Genomic DNA, 14,917 nt, shown 5'->3' on the forward strand with positions numbered 1-14,917 from the left:
TGCTGGGTCTGGAGCGCCCTCTAGTGGTCCAATGACTTCAGGCCAACAGAGGTGCTGGGTGTCTTCCTGCTCTGCCACAGCCCCAATCCACACAATGCCCTTCCTATTCCCTACTCCTCAGTCTCGGGACAGGGACATAAAGTGGAACCTAGGTAATGGCTGCTTCCAGCTTCTGAGAGTTGGTGTCAAACTCCTTATGTCCCTCTTAGGCCCTGTGGGAGACCTCTTCCTACTCTGCCCAGAGGCTGCCCCAGTGAGGGTCAGCGTAGCAGCAGTTCTGGAATAGGAGAACTCTCTAGCAGCCCAAGCTGTCCTATAACAGATACAGGTTCCCTGTCCCTGGAGACAGGCAAGCCCAGGCTGGGCACTCACCTAGTAGGACATGGCATCCTAGAGGGCGTTCCACAGACCCAGAGAGGTAGGATTTTGTCACCACTAAAGTCCTTTCCTGCCTCGAGGTTTTAACATTGTGAGTTAGAAGGATTGAGGAACTTCCCATGCTCCCAGGGCACAAATAAAAGGAATCAGAGTCCTTAGTGACAGTGGTGTTTATTACCCTCAGAGAGCTGGGCCTGGCTTGGGCTTCCCTGTGACCGTGTGATGCTGGGTCAGTGGATCAGCAGTCACTTGGGTGCCTTGCACCTTGGGCTCTTCTACCCATACGTGCAGGCTGGGAGGGCAGTGGGTGGGGCGCTCATGAGGTTCTCCCCCCAAGTTATAGCTCCCCCACACATAGCATCTCCCAACCTTCTACCGTCCCTCTCCTGTGGAGACACTGCCTACAGAAGGAGGCTGCTTCCAGCTCATGACTCCTTTCTTGCAGCAGGAGGAATGGGAGCTAGAAAAGGACTTCCCAACTGTGGCCAATCATCTTCTAAAAGGAGCACATTCTCTTGGGTCTGGCAGCAGGTTAGGCCTGAGTGTCGGGTTCCTCCACCCTCAGAGGCTCCTGGGCTGTATCCTCATGCTCCCCAGGCACCTGGAAGGCAGGAGGGGATGGCAGGGGTAAAGGGGCAGCTCCAGGGGCCTGGAGGCCATGGCTTAGGGGTGTACCCTAGAGACGGAGCAGGCAAGGAAGGAAGAGGGCAGGTTGGGCCACAGGAAGTGAGGCAGGGAAGGGAGGGTCAGAGGGTCCAAGGGCTGCAGCTGTGCCTCACCTCCCAGTAAACCTGGTCCTCATAGCACTGGGAGTCTGAGGGGTAGTCCAGGCAGGGCAGCTTCAGCAGGAGCCCTGGTGTTGGTAGGGGAAGGGGGATACGTGAGGCTTCTCCACCCCCTACCGTGGGGATATTTCCACCCACATTACAGGGAACAGAGGGGCGGGATGCATGAGGTCAACGTGGTGCCTGGTGCAGGCAAAACACAGCTGTATTTGTTGAGCACCTACTATGTGCCAGGCCCTGTGCAAACAGCTTGCCCAGCACTGCCTTCCTGAGAAATCACAGCAACCCTGCCTAGTGAGTATTATTCCTGTATTACAGACAAAGAAACCAAGACTCAGAGAAGTTAAATAATTTGCTCAAGTTTGTACAGTCAGTAATAGACCAAATCATGATTCTGTCATGAACCACAGCTGTTGAGCATTCTGTGGCCTTGCACACAAGACAGGCACAGAAAATGTTTATTGAATAAATCAATTACTAAGTGAATGAATGAACTGAACCTGGTTAGAGAAGGAAAATCTCTGGATGAAAGCAGGAGGGTGGGGATGCTGAATCAGGTTTTATTTTGAAGGTCAAAAAGAATAAGGCCAAACTTGAGGAAGGACTGCCTGACCCAGGGCCCGGGGACAGTCTGCCTCCGTGGACGGTTTCTGTGCTCGGGTCTAGTGGTGAGCCAGGCAGCCCCCTTCCCGGCCTGGGCCTAACAGTCGGGTATAGTGCAGCCAGCCCTGGCTAGGCCTCAGCCCGAGGCCGGGCTGCCCTCTAGTGGGTAGAGGGAGCAGCACAGGGGAGCCACAGATTGGGAAGGGAGGGTCTCACTCAGCTCCTAGTGGCCCCCCAGCCTCCCTTGGCACCTAGAAGGAATAGGCACCAACCTGCACCTCCCCACTGAAAGGAGGTTACCCCTGAACCCACAATCCAACCCCTCACCTGGCACAATGTAAGTGCTCAATAAATATCTGTGAGTGAATGAATCAGTATGGGGCATAGGCAGTCCATCCTCCAGAGATTCCCCTTCCTCTGTCTTCTCCCCTCCCTGGAGCTCCTGCCAGCTCCCCACCAACAGCCAAGATCACTCAGGTCACTCACCTCCAAGGCCCCCACCCACAGAGGCAAACATCAGTGTGACAAACAGCCCAAACAGCTGGTGCATGGCCTGCGACGTGGCACTGCGCTGGCCCTCAGCTATGAGTGGAAACACATTCTCCAGGCTGCAGGGAGACCAGATTGCAGAGAGCCGGGGGTGGGAGGTGTAAGGTGGGGGGAGACAGGGATGGAGCACAGGGCCAGGGCTGGTCATTGCACTGGCACTTGCACAAGTGGACATGAAGCAGCCAAAAGGGCCTCAAGGGAGTCCGAGTCTCACCTCCAGGCCTTTGCTCAAGCCAGGCCCACAGCCTGGAACACCCTCCCACCCCCATACACCAGCAGATAGCCGCACACCTTTCAAGACTCAGTTTGAGGGTCGCTTTTGCCCACCCACTCCTCTGAGCCCTGATATGCAAAAATAGATCCAAAGTGTCATCATCTGTAACTGACCCTGTAGTAACACTTAACACTCTTGAAATCATTTGTTCAATGACCTTCTACTGCACTTGATTGAGGACCAGGAGGGCAGTCCCTGGGTTGATCTTGTTCACTCCAATTTCCTTGGCTCTCAGAATGTGGATGAATGAATGATTGAAAATACACACTGCTTTTTTTGTTGGCCCACGGAGAAGGAGAGTGAGGGGGGTCATTCCAAAGGGATAATGACTGCAGTGTGGGTTGGGGGAAACTCACCCATCTCCATAAGCTTCATGGGTGGCCAGCCCAGCCACAAGGACCCCCAGGAGGGCCCCCAGGATCCCTGGCATCCCATGGAGGTTGTGGACACCACATGTGTCTTGGACTTTGAATTTTGATTCAAGGATGGGCTGGAGGACAGGAAAGATGATGAGTCCCCTGTGCCCCCTCCCACCCCCACCCTAGGCCTGCTGGAGAGGTGGGAGGAAAGGTACTGAAGCCTCCATGTTCTGCCCAGGGCCCAAGAGGCATCTATACCGTGAAGAACTTGTACCCCAGTGTGGACACCGTCCCAGCCAAGAAGCCAGCTGCCAGAGCCCCAAAAGGTGTCAGCATCATTTCACTTGATGTCCCCACCACAACCCCTCCGGCCAGTGCTGCATTCTGGATGTGGACCTTATGGAATAGGAGAGAGCAAGGCATTGGTGGCCCTTTCAGATCATCACCCCACCCACACAGCCCAACCCCATCCAACCACAGTGACACCTACTACTTCTGGATGTCTCCCTGCAATCTAACCTCTAACTGTCCTATCATGTCATCTCCTCCCACTCTGACCCCACCACCACCAGTACAGGTAGAGTCCCTGTGCCTGTGTCCTTACCTGTTCCCCTGGGGGATCTTCCTTGCAGGGTCTCAGGTCTCTCCTCCCCTGCCCAGGCCATCCCTCTGCCTCTCCCAAGGCCTCCCCCCAATACCATGTCGAGCCGCCCATCCCTGCTGACGAGGGCTGACAAGGCGAAGGTGCTGAGGGTGCTCGCGGTCAGGGAATAGTACGTGTTGAGGGCCGTCCGATGCTGCCCGTCCCCCAGCGACGTGGGTGCAGAATTGAAGCTGGGCCAGAAGATCCACAGGAAGATGGTCCCTAAGTGGTCAGTGGGCAGAGGAAGAGGGAGTGAGTGGCTCCCCCACAAGGTATGAGCTGTGTAACTGCAGACAAGTCACCTGCCCCCAAGAGCCTCAGTTTCCTCATCTATAAAGTGGGATTGATAATAATACCACTTCATAAAGTGAGGATTAAGGAAGGCAATGATAAAATGCATAGTCCACAGCCCAGCAGGTGCTAAATGCTGACAAATGGCAGCTATCAAAGGCACCGGCACAGAGTGTTGAGAAAACGGAAGGAAAAAAGCAAAGGCCACCGCATGTCAGGCACCATGCTGGGTACTTGATATATGTATCAGGAAAACAATGTGTTTTATAACCTCAATTGCCTCCTAGAAAGGGTGGATCCTGCAGTGTTCAGGAGAGGCCTCTGTTTGCTGAGCACCAGATGGGCTGGCTGGGCCTGCATGTTTTCAGGTAAGAACTGGGAGTCCACAAACCCTGCCTGCTTGTGTGAGGTTCCCAGGTCAGTCCTGGAGGGAGAGGGAAAAGGAGCCAAAGGACAGGTGAGGCAGAAGGCTAGGCACCCTGTAGAGTATACCAGCAAGGTGAGAGGCTTGGGGACCACTCCTTAGTCCTGGGTGGTTCGTGGGGTGGGTGTGATTTCTCCCTGCAACCCCACAGTCTTTTTTTTTTTTTTTTTTTGAGACAGAGTCTCACTCTGTTGCCCAGGCTAGAGTGAGTGCCGTGGCATCAGCCTAGCTCACAGCAACCTCCAACTCCTGGGCTCAAGCGATCCTCCTGCCTCAGCCTCTCGAGTAGCTGGGACTACAGATGCACGCCACCACGCCCAGCTAATTTTTCTATTTTTAGTAGAGATGAGGTCTCGCTCTTGCTCAGGCTGGTCTCAAACTCCTGACCTCAAGAGATCCTCCCACCTCAGCCTCCCGGAGTGCTAGGATTACAGGCGTGAAACACCGCGCCTGGCCAACCCCACAGTCTTGGGTGAACTCTACCACACACACATATGTGTTCTCTAGGTGGAGAGTTTGTGGGAGACTCAAGGAAAGCTGCATGAAATACACACTAAAAAACAGGAGCTGGCAGGCAGAGATTTGAGAATGTAGATCTCCAGGAAATGCATGAAAATCTTGGCGAGGCCTTTGGACTTCAGAGCAAACTTATCTGGGTCTCAAAGGGCAAGGAGGCCTCAGCTGACCTAAGGTTACTTGTGCTCTATTTCACAACAAACCCAGAGGTGGGTGAGAAATACAAAACCAGCCTCTTTTTTCAAATGTAAGAGTAGGTAGTTTAGTCCCTATTCAATACCCTCTGTGAAAAAGTGAAATATGGATTTCCTCTCCTGCCTGAAGTTTGGGAAGGTAGGGAGAGGAGCCAAGGCCAAGGTGGAGGTACATGCTTAGGAGAAACAAGTGGTGGTGATGGGGCTCCCAGGTCAGACTCTACTGCTTTGCAAAGTGACCCAGGACCCACACCCCAACCCCATGCCTGAGAGTGCAGGGGCTTCCTGGGGAATTGCGTGGGAGGAAGTGTCCTCAGGAGGTGAAAGGCAGGCAGAGGTCATCTGTTTGCTGGGAAGCAAACATGCAAAGGCCTGGAGGCAAGGGGTGGGCAGAAGCTGGGGCTGGCTGGAGCCCAGAGTGAGGGGACAGTGGGTGAGGAGGAGAGGGAGGGCAGCCAAGACCTGCTGGAGCCAGTGTGCTGGGCAGAGGAGGCTGGTTTCTATCATGTGGGTGATGGGGGCACGGGAAGGTTTTAAACTGGATTGAAGTGGATTTAGAAAGGCCTCTGGGAATGAATGTGGGGCATGTGCGTACCCCAGGGCTGAGTTCTAAGAGCCTGTCTCAATGAGGAGCATGGATCCCAGGCTCTCCCAGCAGAATCCAGTGGGAAGAGAGTGCTCAGCCAGAACCCTGAGGACACAGAGGAATCTAGAACCAGCCCCCATACTACCCCACCTCAGCAAGCCTCACCAATCATGGCGAAGAGGTCCGAGTGGTAGACAGAGCCCTGGCGGTGCTTGCTCTTCTCCAGCCGGGGCCTGTAGAGGACCCGTGAGAGGACCAGCCCGAAGTAGGCACCAAAAGTGTGGATAGTCATGGAGCCACCTGCATCCCGCACCTGTGGTGGTGGAACGGAGCTGGACAGCAGCCCCCAGCCTGGCACTGACCACCCCACACCCAGCCCTGCCCAGACTCTTACCCCCAGGAGACTGAGAAGCACAAACTCGTTGACGCCGAACAGCACCACCTCCAGCAGGGCCATGAGCAGCAGCTGTGCGGGCCCCGTCTTGCCCAGGATGGCACCAAAGGAGATGAGCACGGCCCCAGCACAGAAGTCAGCGTTGATCATGCTGGGGGGGATGGGGCAGGGAGGGGGAAGTGGCTTCGAGACTTTTGCCAGGCATGAATTGGAGGCAGCACAAGCGGGGAAGCGGGAGGGAGAGCCCGAGAAGAGGCAAGGAGCTCAAGCTCTGCCCTGGGAATCAGAAGGGATCACCTGGCCCTTTTATTCAGATTAGGAAACCAAGTCTCAGGGAGGTTCTGTGACTTGGCTGACAAAGCCCATAGTAGGTGGAAGAGCCAGAACTTGAGCCAAGAGCTCCTGAAAACCCTGCCCTTCCCATTAGGCTATCAAGCCTCACAGCTCTCGGGTAACTGGGCCCTAAGAATGAGGGGGTGGGGCTGAGCGTGTGGGTCAAGGATGGGAGAAGAAACCAGGCAATGGGAATAGGCAGGGCACCTAGAGAAATCAATGGATGGGTCAAAAACACGGCTCTGGAAGCAGACTTGAAGGACAGGGTTTCAGGGGCCTCCCAAGTGGGTCTGGGGGAGCCAGGGAGGCTGCTGCTGCCCACCTCTCCACGCCAACGTGGATGTGGCCACCGTGGAAAGCATGGAGAAAGCCCTGAATCAGTGTGGACCACTGCAGGGCAAAGGCCGCCAGGAAGAAGGTAAAGCCCACGCTGCTGAAGCCGTATCGCTGCAGGAAGGCCATGAGGAAGCCGAAGCCCACGAAGATCATGACGTGCACATCCTGGAAGCCTGCAGCGGGTAGGGGCACACGGGAGCATTCAGGGGCTGCTCTGGCCACAACCTATAAATTAATCAGCCACCCTGCCAGTGTCCCCAGCTCTCACCAGCTAGGGCTGCCTTGAGCCGACCCTATAAAACTCCCCAGGCATGGCAGGGCCTTCCAGCCCTGAGCCAGCCAGCTTGGATCAGTGGGACCCAGACAGTCCCTGCTGTCCCCATGTTGGAGCAAGGTAGTAGAGCCTTCTGGTTACTCATTTGCTCATTCTCTGCCTCACTCACTTGCCCCATCCCCAAGTCTCTTACAACTGGCTGGCTGAAAATGCAACTTATGCTCTTTCCCGCTGCAGTCCCTGTCCCTCCATGCTCAGAGTTCTCTTCCCTACAGGCTTCTTTTCAACTTTTCCTTTCTGCTAGAAAGTCCTTCTTGATGTCTAACCTCCACACCTCATATTTTAGAGTCTATACCTCTTTGAGGAGTTTTATTTTTTTAAAAATAACTTAGGTAATAGCTTTAAAATGTTAACAGAGATGACCTTAGGGAAAAGAAATTGAAGGAAGGGGACAGGGCTGCTGTGTTGCACAACTTCAATAACAATGACGCCCCCTGGAGTTGTACAATATGGTGACTCTGGGAAGGAGAATTTTACTTTTTAGTTTGTTTCCTTCCATAGTTTGAATATTTAGCTTTATAGATGAATCCCTTGAATTTTTTTAAAGACTCGGTGGGGTTTATGGGCAGGAAGATTTGGGGGTCTTTTCTGTTTGCTTTCTATTCTGTACCATTCTGCACAAAAAGCTAAGCCAATAAAAATAACATACAGTAATACTGAAAATGAGATAAATATAAATAATTGCTTTAGTTTGTTCTGTAACAGCTCTCCTCCCCCATCTCTTGTAAATGGGGTTTGAAACAACCCAGTCTGACATTCAGCCAGTCCCTCTGGTCCTATCTCCTTTGTCGTAAGCCTACGTATGTAGCAATGCCATGCTAAATTTTTGGCTTCAATCAAGAAACACTAGAGAAAGAATGTCATGAGTGCTGTTATTGCATTTGTTGAAAATTTGTTATTGAGAAACAGGGTCCATCATTATCCTAAACTCCCGGCCTAGGGCTCCACATGAGAAATTTCTCTTGCAACTCACTACTAGGAAATGTCGCTTTCCCCGCAGGAACCGGTCTATTTTCCACATTCGTGGGACAGATGTGCAGAGTACCTGTGGACCAGGCTCTGGGAATGTAGCTGTCATCGAGGCAGTCACAGTCTCTGCTCTCACAGAGCATGGAAGACAGACATTGAAGAATCAGAGAATCACGAGCGTGAGGCTCTCTTAGTTCTGACGAGAACAACATAACTGTTCATATCTCTCTCTTTTCTTGACTTCCCGGAAGCTCAGAGTGTCACTGGAATCTCAACCACAACTATCGCTGGCCCTTACGGGGTTCGTTATTTGTGTCTGCTTTGCTGCTTTTCTTTTCTTATATACACGTTTTTGTTGTAAATGATCTCAAATCTCTTGTAGAAAAAGGTACATAATTTAAAAAAAAATCGTGGTCACCTTTTTTGTTTAATCTGAAGAGGCATCAACAAGTCAGATAATTATTATTAAACTTTGGAACGCAATCAATAACTGAAACACACTTTCATGCTTTTTTGTGCCATATATATGGACAGATAGGAAATGATTTTGCAAGTCCCTGGCAGAGGGTTGGGTGTGTGCTGAAATTAGAGATCTGCAGCTCAGCTGCCAGCCCCCATGGCTGAGGGGCATGAGGATATAGAGGCCCCCTGTCCTCACCAAATGTCCCCAACCCTGCTTCTCTAGATCCGCCCACTCCCCAGATCACCCAGATCTTAAAACCCAACAGTAACAGATGAATGGAGAAAGAAAATGTGGAACATAGACACAAAGGAGTACTATTCAGGCATAAAAAGGAATGAAAGCTGTCATTCGTGGCAACATGGATGGAATTAGAGGACATGATGTTAAGTGAAATAAGCTAAGAACGGAAAGTTAAACACTGCATGTTCTCACTCACGTGGAAGCTTAAAAAAATTGATCTCATGGAAGTAAAAAGTAGAATAGAGGATTCTAGAGGCTGAAAAGAATAATGGAAAGGGAGAATAGGGAGCGATTTGTTAAAGGATACAAAATCACAGTGAGATAGGAGGAATAAGTTCTAGTGTTCTATACCACTGCAGGATGACTATAGTTAACAATAATACATTAGTTTCAAATAGCTAGAGGGAGGATGTTGAATGTTGCCAACACAAAGAAATGACAAATGTTTGAGATGGTAAGGGGGAAAATCCCCAACAGAAAGGGAGAGGCATCACTTAAAACTCAGTTTAGCCGGGCATGGTGGCACAAGCCTGTAGTCGAAGCTACTCAGGAGGCTGAGGCAGGAAGATCACTTGAGCCCAGGAATTTGAGGTTGCTGTGAGCTAGGCTGACGCCACGGCACTCTAGCCCAGGCAACAGAGCAACACTCTGCCACAAAAAAAAAAAAAAAAAACTCAGCCTGCACCCTAACCACCCTAACTTCTTTTGGGTCTCACTACCTGACTTCTTTTCTCCTTGTACAAACAGTAAAGAGAATCCATGTCTATTCATGTGCTCAAGGACAGCAAGATAACAAAGCACACTGGGTCGAAGGGCTCCTGTCCATTACATGCCAAAACCACTCTAAAACTTGTCTTAAATGGCAGTAATCTTTACATCTCCCACCAGGTTTGTTTGGAATCAAAACTCAATCCCTTGCCCTTTCAATTGGAGTCTAAACATCAAGAAATCTCCTTCCTTGGGGAACATTCCACACAGAGAGATTCCCCTTGGGCTCTGATGAGTGAGGGGCTATTCCAGCTGGAGGCAGGGGGATGGATAAGATGACCTCTCAACATTCCCTTTAGAGGATCCCTATGGGGGCTGGAAGGAGCCTGTTGCCCACCCTGTCCCACCCTCACCAGACCCATGCACATTTGATTGGAGAGAAGATACAGCCCAGTAAAGCCACCTATTACCCAACCTCCTTCCCTTACAGCCCCTCCCCAACCCTGCTAGATGACTCCTGGACAAGACCAGATTATGGGACAAGGCAGCAGTTAAATCTGGAGCTTTAGCAACTGACAGAGTTGGATCTAAACCCCAGGTCTCCTCGCCCCCTTCTGACCCTATAACCTTGGACAAGCCACTTAACTTCTCTGAGCCTGGATTCCTCATCTGTAGAGTGTGGATATAAAAATATTAATATGATGAGCAAGGAAAAGAGAAGGGGAACTGGGGAGGCCATCTTCCCCAACTCCCACCCACCGCACCGACCCCTAGGAGGATAGTGGGGCTGCACTCTCCTGGAAGAGGTCACAAGCCACTCTCATCCGGGTCACATCCCCCATGGCCCCCTCTTCCAAGAAGATTCTGATTCGATCTATCCTGAATCCCCTCCCTGCAAGTAAGGTCTCTGAGATGTATAAAAAGGACCTGTCCACATTTTTTTCTTAGAACACTTTCTCATGTTTGCATCTGTGCCCCTTGTAGCCCGGGCTCTTTTCCTCTCTTTCTTATTTTCCATCGCTTGCCTCATGGCATTAGAGGCTTGTAGTGTAGGGAAAAGGCCACAGATGGAGAATCAAGAGACCTGGTTCTAGCTTGGCTCCTTCTGTATCTTGCTGTGTGACCTTGGGTGGGTCACATGACCTCTCTGGCTCTCTCTCCGTACATGAGAGGGGTAGACCAGATAGGCTCTGAGGGCCCTTCCTGTAAACAGACAGACCCTCAGAGCAGCCATGCCCTTGGCATTGGCTAGTCCCAGAGCTCAACAACAGCCACAGAACTCCCTTTCATCTCCCGAATCAAAGGGCAGTGGCTACACCTCCCTCTGGCCCTGACCCCTTTCCCTGGACAAATGGACAGGTAAGGACCCGGCTCATCAAAGGCCCAGGCTCTAGGGACCTCACACCTCCCTCCTCCCCTAACTTCCCCCACAGCACAGTCAAAGTCCACAGGGATGGAAACCTAGGGCAGAAAAAGAGGTAGGAATCCCACCTCTTACATCCCTCTTATTGCAATCCAAGAACAGAAAGCTGTATATCTGAGGAGAGCCCACCACTGCAGGAGAGGGGCGCGAGAAGTTGGACTCCAGGTAGGGCTTTATAACAAGCAGGGCTTTGAGGCCCTGAGTGAAACCCGTGGGAGAAGCAAGTGGAGGGTTCATGACAAACATCCAGGTCAGACCCTTGGACAAGGGCTACTTCTTTCAGCCTCTAGACTGTTCCTTCCCAACTCCCTACCTCTCCAGACAAACGAATGACTCCTGCTATTCCAGCCCTGTGGCTCTGATTTTGATCCCAGCTTCCATGGCTCATCTTTTCTAGCCAGGGCTGGAGGTAAAATATGGGGAGGGAAGAACCATAGCCCCTTCTGCCTAGGATGGCTGGGGGATCTCGTGCTTCATGCCTAAGTCCAAGATTTCACCTCACCCTCTATATCCTTAGTGTGAGCTTCATTTTGTTGGGTCTGGGAGAGGGCAAGGTGGAGACAGCCTGCCATCGGTTCTGCACATAGAAAGTAGGCCAATAACAGCCTGGGTTGTTTTTTTTTTTTTTTTTTTTTTCCAAGAGACTAACACTCTAGGCCTCGTTGAATGTATAGACTTCAAACTGAGGCATCCTTCTTTCTGTTGCTCAGATGGGGAAAACTAATGCTCAGAAGTATTTGTGATGAATTTTGGGAGGTCAGGTGTTCTTGGTTCTAGCTGCCTAGGTCCTAAGTTACAAGGCAGGGCCCACAACCTTGAAGGAGAGTCTCTGTTCCCATGGTCAGGGGGTGGGGGAAGGAGAGGAAGGTTAACTCTCTCCCTCTTGTACCTTGTCAGCAAGAGGTGACTTGTGAAGCAAGAAGTTTAAGGTACCTGAGTCCTAAGCTCTACCACTCACGTGATGGTGATCATGAACAAGTCACAACCCCTCTGAGACTCAGCTTCCTCCTCTGTGAAATGGGCTAATGATCCTGCCGTGCTTTCTGTCAGGTCTGGGGGCTGCTGCTCTGTGGTTAGATGGTAGGCAGTTGCATCATTTTCTCTCTGATTTTGGAAGGTCCAACTTTGGAGGACCAGGGAAGAAATGTCTGATCTCGCCCAGTCTTGGCTGCCTACAGGTACGAGGGCTTCATATCTACCAGCTGCCATTACTGCCTTTAGCACCCCCTCCACCTGTGGTCAGGATGGAGTCCCCACCCCCCAGGAAAGGCAAGTCCAGTTAGGCCAACTGGGAGGTGGGACAGGGAGTGGTTAAAGCTGGGGCTTCAGATCTGGGTTTGAATCCCAGCTCCCTCACTTCTGACTGTGTGACCCTGAGTCAGCCACTTAACCTCTCTGAGCCTCAGTTTCCCCACCTTTGTCTATCTCATAGACTAAATGAAATAATGTATGGGCAGCCCTTAGCACTGTACCTGGGTTATGGCAGACACTAGTGAAAGGGTTTCGTTTTAAATCCGGGGCCCCTTCACCTCAGAGGGAGAGGGTTGCCCACCTAGACCCAGGCAGATCCGGGCACCCAAGTGCCCCCTCCCAAGACACCAGAGAGCTTGAGGTCTTCGCTTCCCGCACGCCCTCACCCCGCACTCACTTGGGTAGCGAAAGTAAAATTCATTGGCCGCATTGCTGTGGTTGCCCCAGTGCCAGAGGGCAGCGTCGGTTTCGTGGTTGTAGCGGACGAAGACGGCAAAGAGGATGGCGGTGGCGCCCTGGAAGAAGAGGCACAGCAGGGGCAGCAGCAGCCGCCGGCCTGCGGCGCGGCGGGGAGACTCAGCCATGGGACAGGGACTGCGAGTTGCCGGCTCCCTGGGCTCCAGGCTCCGGCTGACAGTCCCGGGGCTGCCGGGCAGGTTTGGCCCGAGCCAGGCCCCGCCCAGCGGAGGCCCCGCCCAGCGGAGGCCCCGCCCAGCGGAGGCCCCGCCCAGCGGAGGCTTCGCCCACACGAAGGCTTCGCGGTCACCCGCCACAGGCCAGCGCCCTGGGTGTGAGGAGGGGGCCACAGCTGCCTGGGCCCTCTGCCTGAGGCGGGGATGTGTCAGCCTAGGGCCTGTCTCCCTTGGCCCAGCTGACTCTGGCTGTTGCAGTTGGGACGGGTCCTTGGAAGTGACCCTGGAAAGGTGCCCTATGTTCTGCCCTGCTGCGGCACAGCTGCAGGACCTGGCGGGTGGAGCAGGGGGTGTGAGGGAGGGGACGCACCCCCTCGCACACGGTGTTAGTTTACAGAGGGTCTCCCAAGAAAGAAGCGGCCCTTAAAGGCCCCGGCCTGGCCCCTCCACAGTTAACACAAGAGTTGGGGGATTACTCAATCTTTCCCTACTGAAAAAGCAGAGATGAAGAATGGAGATAAGCAGCTCTCCTGGCATTGATGATTAACCCGGCTGGGCTTTCTGGGCCTCCGCAGTGGAGTCCCTTACCCACTCCGAGCCTCCTCTGCCACCCCAGCCCCAATCTGTGCCCACCACAGTGCAGCAGGCTGGACAGGGGCCACACCCACACCTGGGCTCCCTCCCAGGGTGGATGTGAGAGGGCCTGGGCTGCCTCTGCAGCTGGAGAGAAGGGCGGCTGGATGGAAGGAGTGTCTTCTCAGTTAGGAGTCAAGAGTCCTTCTTTACACAAGCAAGATCTGCATGCACTGGGGTCCTGGTAGGCAGACAAGGAGACAGACATGTATTGAGCACTCACTGTGAGCCAGGCTGTGAAGATGGACCAGTTGGCCTCGCCCTCCAGAAGCCACTGTCCAGTCCAGAGACAGACACTTAGGAGGGAACCTAATTACCACTGGGGTAAGTTCATGACCCAGAGAAGCACAGGGGCCTTGGGAGTCCAGGAGACGGCTGCAGAGTCCCCAGGGATGGGGGTAAGTGAGGCGATGGAGATGGAGAATTGCTTCCTGGGAAGGTAATGTATGAAGGCAATCTGTAAGGACAACCAAGGAACTGAGTGAGCAAAGGAGAGGGGACAGTACAAGAAGTGGGAGCAGCAGAACCTGGCAGTGTAAGCACCCAGTGTGTTCAGGAACTGAGGCTGGGGGTGGGGGAGTCCAGGGAGGCCTTGAAGGCCCTGCTGAGGCACATGGCCTCTACTGCTAGACCATTGGAGGGCTCTAAACAGGTGGGGGACCCCTATGTTATTGGTTCTGACAGCTGACACCTGTAGTCCACAAGGGGCTTCAAAGAAAAAAAGCAGAAGGCAGTTTCAGTAGGGCTGGTGGGAGGGGAGGCCTCTGTCTACACTGCTGCCCATCCCAGTCCCACCTGTCTGAGGGGGCTGTTGTGTGGGAGGGGCCCGAGGGTGTTTGCAATGATGATGTACCAAACCCTGCCCTGAAGGAAAAACTGCCACTCCCAGCAGACATGGTCATAGGGGCCAATATGAACCAAGATATGGTTCATAGGGGCCAATCACTCCTCAGAACAGACGCAGGGTAGGGCTCCTCCTAGGAACCAGGCTTGCCCCTTCTCAGGAATGGGCAGGGTTGGGGTCAACCGAGGAGTCCCTAACTCTCCTCCTTTTCTCCCTTTTGCCCCTTCCCCAGTTCACCTCACCCCCACCTCCTCTCAGAGCTTGAGCCTCCAGCCCAGCTATGGGGTTGGATTCTAGGTTGGATTCTAGGAATCCAGTTTTCCTCACTTTAACACCCAGCCAGGGCACAGTGGGGAGCAGGGGTCAGCCTGTGGGTAGCAGCCTCCAGTAGCACTGCTCCCAGCTGGCTGAGCGGGCTGTTGGGCCCTCCATAGCACCTCTCCCAGAGACTCTCTGTCCTTACTTGGTCAGCAGGAAGGTTGTTTTCCAGCCCCTCCTGGGACAAGGGGGGATGTCTGGTCAGCAGGCTTTGGAAAATGATTCAGCATCTGGGAGCTCCACCCAGGCCTGGGCTTCAGCCCCAGAGATGCTTCTTGAGTCCTGTCTGGGACTGGACAGGCCCAGGAGGGAAAGAGCCATCAAGAGCTGCAGAACCACGGCCAGGCGCGTTGGCTCAAGCCTGTAATCCTAGCACTCTGGGAGGCGGAGGCGGGTGGATCGTTTGAGCTCAGGAGTTCAAGACCAGCCTGGGCAAG

General features: G+C 53.2%; 1 protein-coding gene across 4 annotated transcripts; it reads right to left on the reverse strand.

Annotated features, from left to right (window-relative positions):
• Positions 1 to 533: 533 nt before the first annotated feature.
• On the reverse strand, positions 534 to 12,679 carry RHBG (Rh family B glycoprotein). 4 transcript variants are annotated; one of them, XM_069478575.1, is made up of 10 exons: positions 12,451 to 12,679; positions 6,652 to 6,838; positions 5,997 to 6,147; positions 5,768 to 5,915; positions 3,647 to 3,813; positions 3,207 to 3,344; positions 2,946 to 3,079; positions 2,253 to 2,374; positions 1,158 to 1,231; positions 534 to 979 (listed from the first exon to the last, which is right to left on the reverse strand). In XM_069478575.1, the coding sequence occupies exons 1-10, from the start codon at positions 12,635 to 12,637 to the stop codon at positions 911 to 913; spliced, it is 1,377 nt and encodes a 458-aa protein (XP_069334676.1). In that variant the 5' UTR covers positions 12,638 to 12,679; the 3' UTR covers positions 534 to 910. The 4 variants fall into 4 exon arrangements, with proteins under 4 accessions (XP_069334676.1, XP_069334677.1, XP_069334675.1 ...); XM_069478576.1 differs by having other exon boundaries at positions 554 to 967; positions 12,451 to 12,662; XM_069478574.1 differs by having other exon boundaries at positions 554 to 1,027; positions 12,451 to 12,662.
• Positions 12,680 to 14,917: the final 2,238 nt, after the last annotated feature.

The sequence above is a fragment of the Eulemur rufifrons genome, chromosome 8 (genome assembly GCF_041146395.1).
Source record: "Eulemur rufifrons isolate Redbay chromosome 8, OSU_ERuf_1, whole genome shotgun sequence".
Taxonomy (NCBI): Eukaryota; Metazoa; Chordata; class Mammalia; order Primates; family Lemuridae; genus Eulemur; species Eulemur rufifrons.